Source organism: Prionailurus bengalensis, chromosome E1 (assembly GCF_016509475.1).
Source record: "Prionailurus bengalensis isolate Pbe53 chromosome E1, Fcat_Pben_1.1_paternal_pri, whole genome shotgun sequence".
NCBI lineage: Eukaryota > Metazoa > Chordata > Mammalia > Carnivora > Felidae > Prionailurus > Prionailurus bengalensis.
The window spans coordinates 59,746,330-59,756,800 of record NC_057347.1 but is presented as its reverse complement, the minus strand read 5'-3'; the positions used below and the strand labels follow the sequence as shown (position 1 = coordinate 59,756,800).

At 58.0% G+C, this 10,471-nt stretch overlaps 1 protein-coding gene across 1 annotated transcript; it reads left to right on the top strand.

Annotated features, from left to right (window-relative positions):
- The first annotated feature begins 881 nt into the window (after positions 1 to 881).
- On the top strand, positions 882 to 3,730 carry ACTG1 (actin gamma 1). Its single transcript, XM_043585364.1, has 5 exons — positions 882 to 1,044; positions 1,400 to 1,768; positions 2,052 to 2,490; positions 2,583 to 2,764; positions 2,857 to 3,730. The coding sequence occupies exons 2-5, from the start codon at positions 1,406 to 1,408 to the stop codon at positions 2,998 to 3,000; spliced, it is 1,128 nt and encodes a 375-aa protein (XP_043441299.1). The 5' UTR covers positions 882 to 1,044; positions 1,400 to 1,405; the 3' UTR covers positions 3,001 to 3,730.
- The last annotated feature ends 6,741 nt before the right edge of the window (positions 3,731 to 10,471 follow it).

Genomic DNA, 10,471 nt, shown 5'->3' with positions numbered 1-10,471 from the left:
GTCATAAAGCGGAGAAGATGGTGCCCGCTGAGAGTTGACCGTTCGGAAGGTCAAAACTTCCCTAATCTGCCTCAGTTTCCTTATAACGCTCACAGGAATTTAAAACAAAACAAAGCCCCTCCCCAGTGGATGGGGGAATGGCCCCAAACCCCGAGTGTAGCTCGCTTAAGGGGACAATCGGGCCTGCGGTTTGAGGGGCGGGAAGCTTTGGCTAAGGCTGGAATGAAGCCTCTGTCTCTGCACCTCCAGAGACCCCAGGCAGGGAGCCCCATCCTCCGGCGGAGGGGCCTGCGCGGTGGCCGGCAACGCTGGGGGACACGCGGCTCCTAGCTCCCGTCACCGAAACGAGGTCACGACACCTCGGGGCTCCTCCGGGCCGCGGGGCCCAGAGCACCGCAAGAGCGACCGACAGGGACGCCCCCCCCCCCGCCTGCCCCTCCCCCAGCCCGGCGTCGGCCTTCACAGTCCACGCTCTCAGCGGAGCCTGGGGGGGGAAGCTCGGAGGGGGCGCGCGGGGCCGGGGGCGAAGCCCCCCGTGAGGCCGGGCCGCGAAGACACACCCCGGCTTGGGGCGCGGCCCAGCTCTGGGCCAGGCAGTTTCGGGGCGCAGCCGGGCCCTCCCCCACGGCGCGGCAGTCCCGGGGCGGGCCGGTCGGACCCGCAGCCCTGCCCGCGACCCCAAGTGGGGGGCACCCACCCGCTCGGCCCGCGCGCGCGCGGGTCCGCACAAGGTCTGGGGCGTGGGGTCGCGAGCGCGCGGGGGTGGCGCGGGCGGGGCCGTTGGGGGCGGTGCGGGCGGGGGGCGGGGCCGGGCGCGGGGCCCCACGTGTCCCGGCCGGGCGAGCCAATGGGCGCCCGGCGTTCGGAAAGATCGCCATATATGGACATGTTCTGGGGCCGCGCGCGCCGCCGGCCCGCGCGCGCGTCCCGCTTCGCTTAAATAGCGGCGGGGGAGGCCGCGCTCGGTCTCACTCGCCGCAGCCGGCCCGTGCTCTGTGTCGTCCCGCCGTTTGTCGTCCGCGTCCACTGCCGCCACTTCCACCGGTAAGAGGCCGGCCTGCGTGCGCGGGCCCCGGGTCCCCGAGTCTGGCGCCGCAGGTGCACGCCACGCCTCCTGTCCCAGGGTCCCCGCAACACTGCCTCGGGAGTTGCGGGGGCCGCGCCGGGGCGGGGTGTGGTGCGGACGGCCGGTGCACGGCTGGCGCGGGGGGTTGGGGGGGGGTGGGGCGGGGCAGGGCCGCAGTGCGGAGAGTCCCGGTCGCGCCGCCGCGAGCGAGTGCGGGGCGCCCCGAGAAAGACCGGGTCCCAGTTCCGGGCAGTTACTCCCCGCCAGGCTCGGTGGGGGCGGGGGGCGGGCAGACGGACCCTCCGTGTCTAAGCCGGCCGCGTCTTCACGCAGACCGCAATGGAAGAGGAGATCGCCGCGCTGGTCATCGACAATGGCTCTGGCATGTGCAAGGCGGGCTTTGCTGGGGACGACGCCCCCCGAGCCGTGTTCCCGTCCATCGTCGGGCGGCCCCGACACCAGGGCGTTATGGTGGGCATGGGCCAGAAGGACTCCTACGTGGGCGACGAGGCCCAGAGCAAGCGGGGCATCCTGACCCTCAAGTACCCCATCGAACACGGCATTGTCACCAACTGGGACGACATGGAGAAGATCTGGCACCACACCTTCTACAACGAGCTGCGCGTGGCCCCCGAGGAGCACCCGGTGCTGCTCACCGAGGCCCCCTTGAACCCCAAGGCCAACCGTGAGAAGATGACTCAGGTAAGCGCTGCCCCAAGCGCCCGCCGTTCGTCTGTTTCATTAGCCATTTTCTGTTCCGCCTTATTTTCTGAAATTCAAGTATTTCTTTCGATATTTCCAGGGTTCTGTTCTTCTCCTGGCATTTCCTTCCTGAAGTCTCAAGGTTTCTTGTTTGTGTTTCTGCCTGCAACCTTTTTTTCTTTTCTCTACACATCACATTTGTGGCATGCCAGCATGCGGTGTGTGAGCATGGGGTGGCTCCGGGTCCCTGTCTCTGACTAAGGAGCCCGTTGCCTTTTTCCAGATCATGTTCGAGACCTTCAACACCCCAGCCATGTACGTGGCCATCCAGGCCGTGCTGTCTCTGTACGCTTCTGGCCGCACCACTGGTATTGTCATGGACTCTGGGGACGGGGTCACCCACACCGTGCCCATCTACGAGGGGTACGCCCTGCCCCACGCCATCCTGCGTCTGGACCTGGCTGGCCGGGACCTGACGGACTACCTCATGAAGATCCTCACGGAGCGCGGCTACAGCTTCACCACCACCGCCGAGCGGGAAATTGTGCGTGACATCAAGGAGAAGCTGTGCTACGTGGCCCTGGATTTTGAGCAGGAGATGGCCACGGCCGCGTCCTCGTCCTCCCTGGAGAAGAGCTACGAGCTGCCCGACGGGCAGGTGATCACCATCGGCAACGAGCGGTTCCGCTGCCCCGAGGCGCTCTTCCAGCCTTCCTTCCTGGGTAGGTGTCTTGGGCAGCCGCGAGTTCGGGCTGCGTCGCTTTGGGCCCGGGAGAGGGGCGGACGCCCTCTAAGGGAGAGCATTGTCTCTTAGGTATGGAGTCCTGTGGCATCCACGAGACCACCTTCAACTCCATCATGAAGTGTGACGTTGACATCCGGAAGGACCTCTACGCTAACACGGTGCTGTCCGGCGGGACCACCATGTACCCCGGCATCGCCGACAGGATGCAGAAGGAGATCACAGCGCTGGCGCCCAGCACGATGAAGATCAAGGTGAGTCTAGTGCGGCCGTGGGCTGGGCCTCCCGGGGCCCCGCTGTGAAGACCACCGCGGCCTAAACTAAAGCCACGGCTTTGTTTTCACAGATCATCGCTCCCCCTGAGCGCAAGTACTCCGTGTGGATCGGGGGCTCCATCCTGGCGTCGCTGTCCACCTTCCAGCAGATGTGGATCAGCAAGCAGGAGTACGACGAGTCGGGCCCCTCCATCGTCCACCGCAAATGCTTCTAAACGGACTGCGGGCAGATGCGCAGCGTCTGCTGCACGAGTGAATTCCGAAGTCTAGGTTTGCCCTGGCAAGTGTGTGCGCCTCCTGCTGGCCTCGTGAAACTGGAATAAGCCTTTGAAAAGAAATCTGTCCTTGAAGCTTGTATCTGATGTCAGCACTGGATTGTAGAACTTGTTGCTGATCTTGACCTTGTATCCAAGTTCACTGTTCCCTTGGTATATGTTTAATACCCTGTACATCTCTTTGATTTAAATCCTTAGTACGTGCGGCTCGGTCACTTCGTGGCTGAGGTTGAGAACGTGTTCGTGGAAGAGAAATCCATTGGGTTGAGAATCTTCGAGACCATGATATTCTCCATCTGTGCAGGGTATTAATGTCTAAGAGCTGCCTATTCCAGGATTTCTCTAGAGGCTGGCAAGAGGCCTGAACCAGTTGTCATTTCTGTCTTGCCGGTCTGACAGGGTTGGGAAGGTCCGAGCCTTGGGACCCACTTTCCTTTCTTACCCGATGTTTTCCTGCCAGAACACCGTGGGTTGTCAATTGCCTTGAGTTGGAAAACGGTTTGCATTTACAACTGTAAATTTATTCATCCTTTTAATTTATGTAAGGTTTTTGTACACAATTCTCAATTCTTGAAGAGATGACAACAAATTTTGGTTTTCTACTGTCATGTGAGAACATTAGGCCCCAGCAACGCGTCCTTGTGCGAGGAAAATAAAGTGCTGCCGTGAAGCGCCCTGGCTTCTGTCTGGGGGGGGGGTGGGGGGGGGGTGGCAGGGGCGGGTGGTTTGGGAGGAGAGCTGGCTGAAATTGGGCAGCAGCTTGGTTTCCTGCAGACCAGGAGTTGGGAGTATTTTAATAAGGTCTAGTGAACAGCCCAGCACACAGCAGCTTGGGATTTGGGGTCCCCTGCCCTCCCGTTTGGGGGCTTTCGCGTGAAGGATCCTGGGCAGGAGAACTCTGCAAGTGGCTGTGGGGGAAACGGTGTTGCGGGTACTTGGGAAGCACTTCGAGGCCTAGGGGGCAGGTTCCTTGATCGTGGGCTTGGGGGTTGCTTTCTTCCCACCAGTTTGAGTGAAGCAGCCACGGAATCCGTGAAACATTCGGGTTACTGAACCAAGGAACTAGTCTTAGGTGTGAAGGAGGCTAACGAGCCTTCATCTAAATCCTTGGACTCAGTCACAGGTCTGCTGCTTCTAATGGCACACCTCAGTCTTCAGGTTTTTCGGATTTTCAAACTATTGTCTATTGTTCGCAGGTTGGCTCAGGGAAGTGACCGTTAACTAGACTGAAGGAGCTTAGGAATTTGGAAGGACTTAATTTTGAAATGGGAGAATAGTATTTCGACTGGCAGATGGGCCATTTTTGCCTTTGCTGCTGGGAAGCACATTTCAGCAGGGAGGATTGTGGTGCTTCCTAGCGGGGGCTCTGCCGGTTGGGAGGGGCTTTGTTAGGATCGCAGCAAGGGGACCCAAGAGCGCATGACTGAGGGCTGTGGAGCATCTCGGCCGGAAGTGGGATTTGCCAGACTCGGGCCTTCATCCTGTTTTCCCTCCTGTGACCATTCAGAGCGGCCATTCAGGTTGTTTTTGTTTTGTCCAGAGTGAGTGGGGGTGTGGGGCAGAGAAGGGGATAGAATCTTAGGCCCCCCTGCTCCATGCTGGGCCCAAGGTGAAGCTCGATCCAAGAACCCTGGGATCACGGCTTGAGCTGAACTCCAAGAGTTTGACACTCAATCCGCTGAGCCACCCTGGCACCCCTCAAATTCCTTTTTTACTCTGGGCAGCTTTCCACTTTGAGTTGGGACTAAGTGTGATTCTTGGCGTGCTGGGTCCCAGGAACAGAACGGACTGGGCTCCATATGTGTTGGGGGAGAAAGACCTCTGGTGTGGTGGCCACACAGGCCCGTGCGGACTCCACCTTTCTGGTGTTGGGTGGGTGGGCTCATCCCTCTATGTACGCCCTGTGTCCCCAAACAGGAGAGCAGTGCCTCCTCCCCATGGGTGTGAAGGCTCAGTGAGGCCCCTGACACCTAAGCCAGGAAACCTGTCGTTAGCCTCATTTCTCAGTGGCCCCGAATCCACCAAGAGGCTGTCTTGAGAAGGGAGATGGGGCTTGAGAGGGCTTTTGAAACCATCCGCTTAAAGCAAAGCAAGACGGGGACAGCTCTGCCTGCTTCCACAAGAGAAAAAGCTCTCTTCGAGCAAGAACGCCATCAACCAAGTCAGACCAGTACTTGGGGTGCAGCGTCCCCTAAATGGAGAACCAGGGGTTTATCTCCAGACTACGCAAGGAGCTGCAGACCAGCGAGGCGAAGTCAGGGAAGTCTGCCGACAAGCGAAAGGAAGCATGTGAGAGGACGACGTCCAGAAGATGAAACCTCAGAGGCTGTCTTAAATGCTGTTTAGTTTAACAAATGGAAGCTTCTGGAAGGGATGGCTCCTTGGAGAAGCGTCTTGTGTTCCCCGGGGACTCGGTGCGCCCCTGAACGGCTCCTTCCCCACGGCCACTCGGGTGTCCTGACAGTGAGGCAGAGGTGAAGGGTGCGCTCTGAGTGGGGCGGGAGGCTCGCGGGTGCCCAAGCTTCCCGCAGTGTGAGGAGCGTCCACGTGCCCAGCAGGCGGTCAGTGACCGCTCCAACCTGGAGTCATTGTCCCCACGCAAGAGAAGGACATTGTGTTTATCGGCTGCAATTCCAAGTCCGAGGTCCTTTCATCCCAAATGACCAGTGCTCTAGGAGCAGACAGGGACCATTTCAAGGATTCACACTGGCGAGGCTGGTCTCCGGTGAGTGAGAGACTATGGCTTCCAGAACCTGTTCTGGTTAGAGGCCCCAAACATCCAACCCAGAGAGCTTCCCTCTGAGAAGCCTGTGGGCTGCTGCTGCGGGGGTCCCTGCTACATGTGGAGCCCCCAGGGCCTCGCGGCCTCCCACAGCCGTGCTGGCCTGCGGCCTCCCCCCCCCACTGGCCGGTGGCCATCCGGGTGAAGCTTTCCTTCCCTCTCCTCTCCCTGCTGGGGCCCCTCCTAGGGGTGTCCTCCAGGGAGGCCTGTCATGGTGTGTGATTCCCAAGGGTCCTCTAACATTTGGGGGAGGCTGCCCCTCTCTGGGGACAGATACCCTTCCCACCCCGCTGATTGTGGGTTTTGGCACACGTTTGGGGCGTGCCTTAGACAATGAAATAGGAGTGGAGGAGCTTTAGGAGCCAGCGGAGTGGCCCTGGGACCACAGTATTCCAGAGAGAGGCTCCTGCCTCAGCCTGGAGGCTGGAGAGATGCCATCAGAGCCAACCTGGATGGACATACGGAGTGAGCAGGAAAGAAATCTTTATCGCTAGCAGTCAAGGAGATTGTGGGGTCACGTGTTATGCAGCATAACGAGCCTCTCCTGCCTGATACAACATCACAGTAGATGTGAGCGGCACCCTCTGGAGTTGTGCAGTGTATCACCTGTGCGACCATCCATGGTATCCCTGCACAGCCCAGTCTGCCCCCCCGTGCACCTACCCCACCATTTCGATGCCTGTGTTACTTGTCTCCATCCCTGGAGTGTAAGATTGATTGATCGATCGATCGGTCTACCTACCTATCATCTATCTTCGTTGTAATTAACCATTTATTTTATTTTTTTAATTTGTTTAATGTTTATTTATTTGGGGGGGAGGGGCAGAGAGGAAGGGAGACACAGAATCCGAAGCAGGCTCCAGGCTCCGAGCTGTCAGCACAGACCCAAAGCGGGGCTCAAACTCGCGAATCGTGAGATCATGACCTGAATCGAAGTCTGATGCTTAACTGACTGAGCCACCCAGGTGCCGCTTATTTGAGAGACAGAGAGAGAGAGAGAGAGACAGAGAGAGAGAGTCTTAAGTGGGCTCCACTCCACGCTCAGGGGGCTCAAACTCACGAACCGTGAGATCACGGCCTCAGCTGAAATCAAGAGTTGGACACTCAACCAACTGAGCCACCTAGGCAGCCCTGTCTCTCTTTTAAATTGCGCTAAAATATACAAAATATAAAATTTGTCCTGTTTATAACGGCATCAAGAAGAATAAAATACTCAGGAATTACCAAGGAAATACAAGACTTGTGCAATGAAGACTATAAAACTTTGTAAAAAAAAAAAAAAAAAAAGAATTTTAAAACACATAAGTAGATTGAAGTATCCCATATTCATGGATTGGAGAAAATCTTGTTAAAATGTCAGTATTGTCCCAAGTGATCTACAGATTCAGCGCAACTCCTGTGGAAGTCTTAATGGTGTTTTTTGCGTAAGATCGGAGCCTGCCTGGGATGCCCGCCGTCGCTGTGCCCCTCTGATGCCTCCCGGCCCGAGGTCTGCACGCTGCTCCATTTCCCTGTCCTGGCCAGGAGCCGGGGTGGGGATGGCCCTGCGGGCGGCTCGGGGAGGCCCCTGCCAGGCCCCCGGTGCCCTCTCTGGGCTGCTCCCCTCGGGTCCGGGCAGCCTTGGGCCAGCGCAGTGGCACAGACAAGGCCACGAAGCCTTGCCGGCGGGAACAGGGCACAGCAGATCACCAGCCGAGCCCTCAGGGCTGCACGAGGCTGAAACCAACCGGGCACAGGCCTGAGAATGTTCCACAGACACAGGTGTGGTGATCCAGAAGGATCCTGGCAAAGAAGCGCGGCTCGGGGTCCGAGACAGGGCTGGCAGGACCTGCCGTGTGGAGGGAGAGCGCGTGGCGGGGGGCGGGGGGGTGGTGGTGGTGCAGAGACCCCTGCTGAGGCTGCAGGAGGAGGGAGAGAGGGGGGTCCACAGCCCGGCCCCCCGCATCCACCCCACTTCCCCCTCCTGAGGGGGCTTTGGCCCACCCTCTTCCCTGGCCCGGCCTGGTGTGGCCCGGTCCCCTTGCAAGGGGGGGGTGCTGCTCACCAAGGCTGTGCCCCGCTCCCGGGAAGGAGGTCTGGCGTGACCTTGTTTCTCGGGGGAGAGGGGTCAAGCAGACAGATGGGGGGGCCCGCCAGGTCTGGCAAATAAAGCTAGGGGACGCCCGGTTAAATTTGGGTTCCAGACGCGCCACAGGTCGCGTCTTAGTGGAGGCACATCGCTGCCTGCAGACATGCTCTTTCCCGACAGTGGCTTTCTTTCTCCCCAGCGGTGTGGACCGGTGACTTCTTGCACTCTGCTGATGTGTGAACAGGGCTGTTCGGGGGAGGGGGGGGGACCTGCTTCATAAGCGGCAAAGGGAGGGGCCGCGGCACCACGTGGGGGTGGCACTCAGTCTCCAAACCTCACAGCATCACCTGTGATGCCTAAGGGTTCCCTGTGTCCTCAGCACGGGCCCTGGGCGGGCTGTGAAGGCACCGTGCGTGGTCAGGTCAGCCTGCAGACCCCTCTGGAACTTTCCTGGTGAAGAGCAGTTTCAGTGTGTGCCTTTCCGGGTGTTTCTGTTTCAATAAAAAGTCTGGTGACACCGTTCTTTTGGTCACAGCCCCAGGGCCGCTTGGAGAGGAGGGGCTTTGAGAAGTAGGGGTTCTGGCGTCATGCCCCTCCCCTTCCATGACTTGTTTTCCCCAAAGCAGAGGCTGATGATAAGCTGTGATTTGGTGTTGCGGGGGGGGACACTAGAGAGAGCCCTGCATTTCTGAGATGTTCACTCGGGGCACGGGAGGGATGGCTCCAGGGGCTGGCCAGCTCCAGCAGGACACGACGGGGCCAGCTTCCCACCGCCCATCCCGCTTTGTTGGGCAGGAGGCGTCATGGTGGTATCAAGAGCCCCGTCGTTCTTGGTCACCCACTGTGACCGCAACACTTGGTCACTTTGGACTGGCCTTGTCAGGGCCCCTGTTCTCATCCGCATGAGGAAGATACCCCTAAAGGCTTGCACTGCCTGGATCGTGAAGAAATTCTGCCCCTGGGAAACAGACATATATTTCTGTATTTAAGAAATGACACGGGGGGCGCCTGGGTGGCGCAGTCGGTTAAGCGTCCGACTTCAGCCAGGTCATGATCTCACGGTCCGTGAGTTTGAGCCCCACGTCAGGCTCTGGGCTGATGGCTCAGAGCCTGGAGCCTGTTTCCGATTCTGTGTCTCCCTCTCTCTCTGCCCCTCCCCCGTTCATGCTCTGTCTCTCTCTGTCCCAAAAATAAATAAAAAACGTTGAGGAAAAAAAAAAAAAAAAAAAAAAAGAAATGACACGGGGCGCCTGGGTGGCTCAGTCGGTTGAGGGTCCGACTCTTGATTTGGGCTCAGGTCATGATCTCACGGTTGGTGAGGTTGCACACCAAGTCAGGAGCCACACTGGATCTCTCTGCCCCTCCCCCTGCTTGCATGCTCTCTCTCTCTCTCTCTTAAATAACCTTTAAAAAATAACACATTATGTCTGAGCGCAAAGGCAAAGACGGACACGTATGAAAGGAAGCGATTACCACAAGCACCGAGGAAAAGCTTGTGAGCTCCGAGGCAGGATCCTTCATTTTCTCCCTGGGCTTTAAAAAGGAAAAGACAAGTTTATATTGCACGTTCTATGCTACCCCCTGAGCTAAATTTATCTTCCCGTATTTTTCTTTTTCCTCTCTGTCTTCTTTCTTTTCTTTTCTTTTCTTTTCTTTTCTTTTTTTTTTAGTTTTTTGGAGATTTTTTAAAGTTTATTTATTTATTTTGAGAGACAGAGCAAGAGTGAGCAGGGGACGGGCAGAGAGGGAGAGAGAGAGACTCTTAAGCAGGCTCTGTGCCATCAGCCCAGAGCCCAGTGTGGAGCTCAGTCCCATGAACCGTGAGATCATGGCCTCAGCCCAAACCAAGAGTCAATTGCTCAACCAACCGAGCCCCCCAGGCACCCTTCCTTTATTTCTTTTTTATTAAAGCTTTAAAAAATATATTTACTTATTTTTGAGAGAGAGAGAGAGACGGACAGAGCACGAGCAGGGGAGGAAGCAGAGAGAGGGGAGACACAGAATCTGAAGCAGGCTCCGGGGTCTGAGCTGTCGGCACAGAGCCCGACGCGGGGCTCGAACTCAAGAGCCGTGAGATCATGACCTGAGCTGAAGTCAGACGCTTAACCAACTGAGGCACCCAGGAGCCCCTAGTTTCTTTTTCATCCACTTGTAATCTTAGAACAGTTACAGATTTACAGAAAGGTTGCAAAGAGAGTACAGAGTTCTCATCCACCCCACCCCGTTTCCCGCCGTCAGCACCTCCCGTCAGCGTGCCGCATGTGTCACAAATCACCAACTACTACGGGCTCGCTGCTGTCAACCAAAGTCCACACCGTTCAGGTGCCCTCGGTTTTCCCGTCATCCTCTGTCTGCCCCTTCCTCACGTCTCCCCAGGCATCTCTGGACTCAGCCGTCTCTCACGTCGTCCCTGGTTTCCGGTGGCCCGGCAGCTCTGGGGGTGCTGGGGCCGTCCCTCTGTTGGGATGTGTCTGATGTTGCGTGATGGGCTTGGGGAGGAAGACCGCAGAGGCAGAGCGCCCTTCCCTTCGTGTCAGGGGTCCGTGCCGTCAAGGTGACGC

Excerpts from the sequence above, each read along its gene's own strand:
- ACTG1 (XM_043585364.1), top strand. The coding sequence starts at position 1,406 with ATGGAAGAGGAGATCGCCGCGCTGGTCATCGACAATGGCTCTGGCATG. Across the intron at positions 1,769-2,051 it reads ACCGTGAGAAGATGACTCAG|ATCATGTTCGAGACCTTCAA; the intron begins GTAAGCGCTGCC and ends GCCTTTTTCCAG. Across the intron at positions 2,491-2,582 it reads CTTCCAGCCTTCCTTCCTGG|GTATGGAGTCCTGTGGCATC; the intron begins GTAGGTGTCTTG and ends ATTGTCTCTTAG.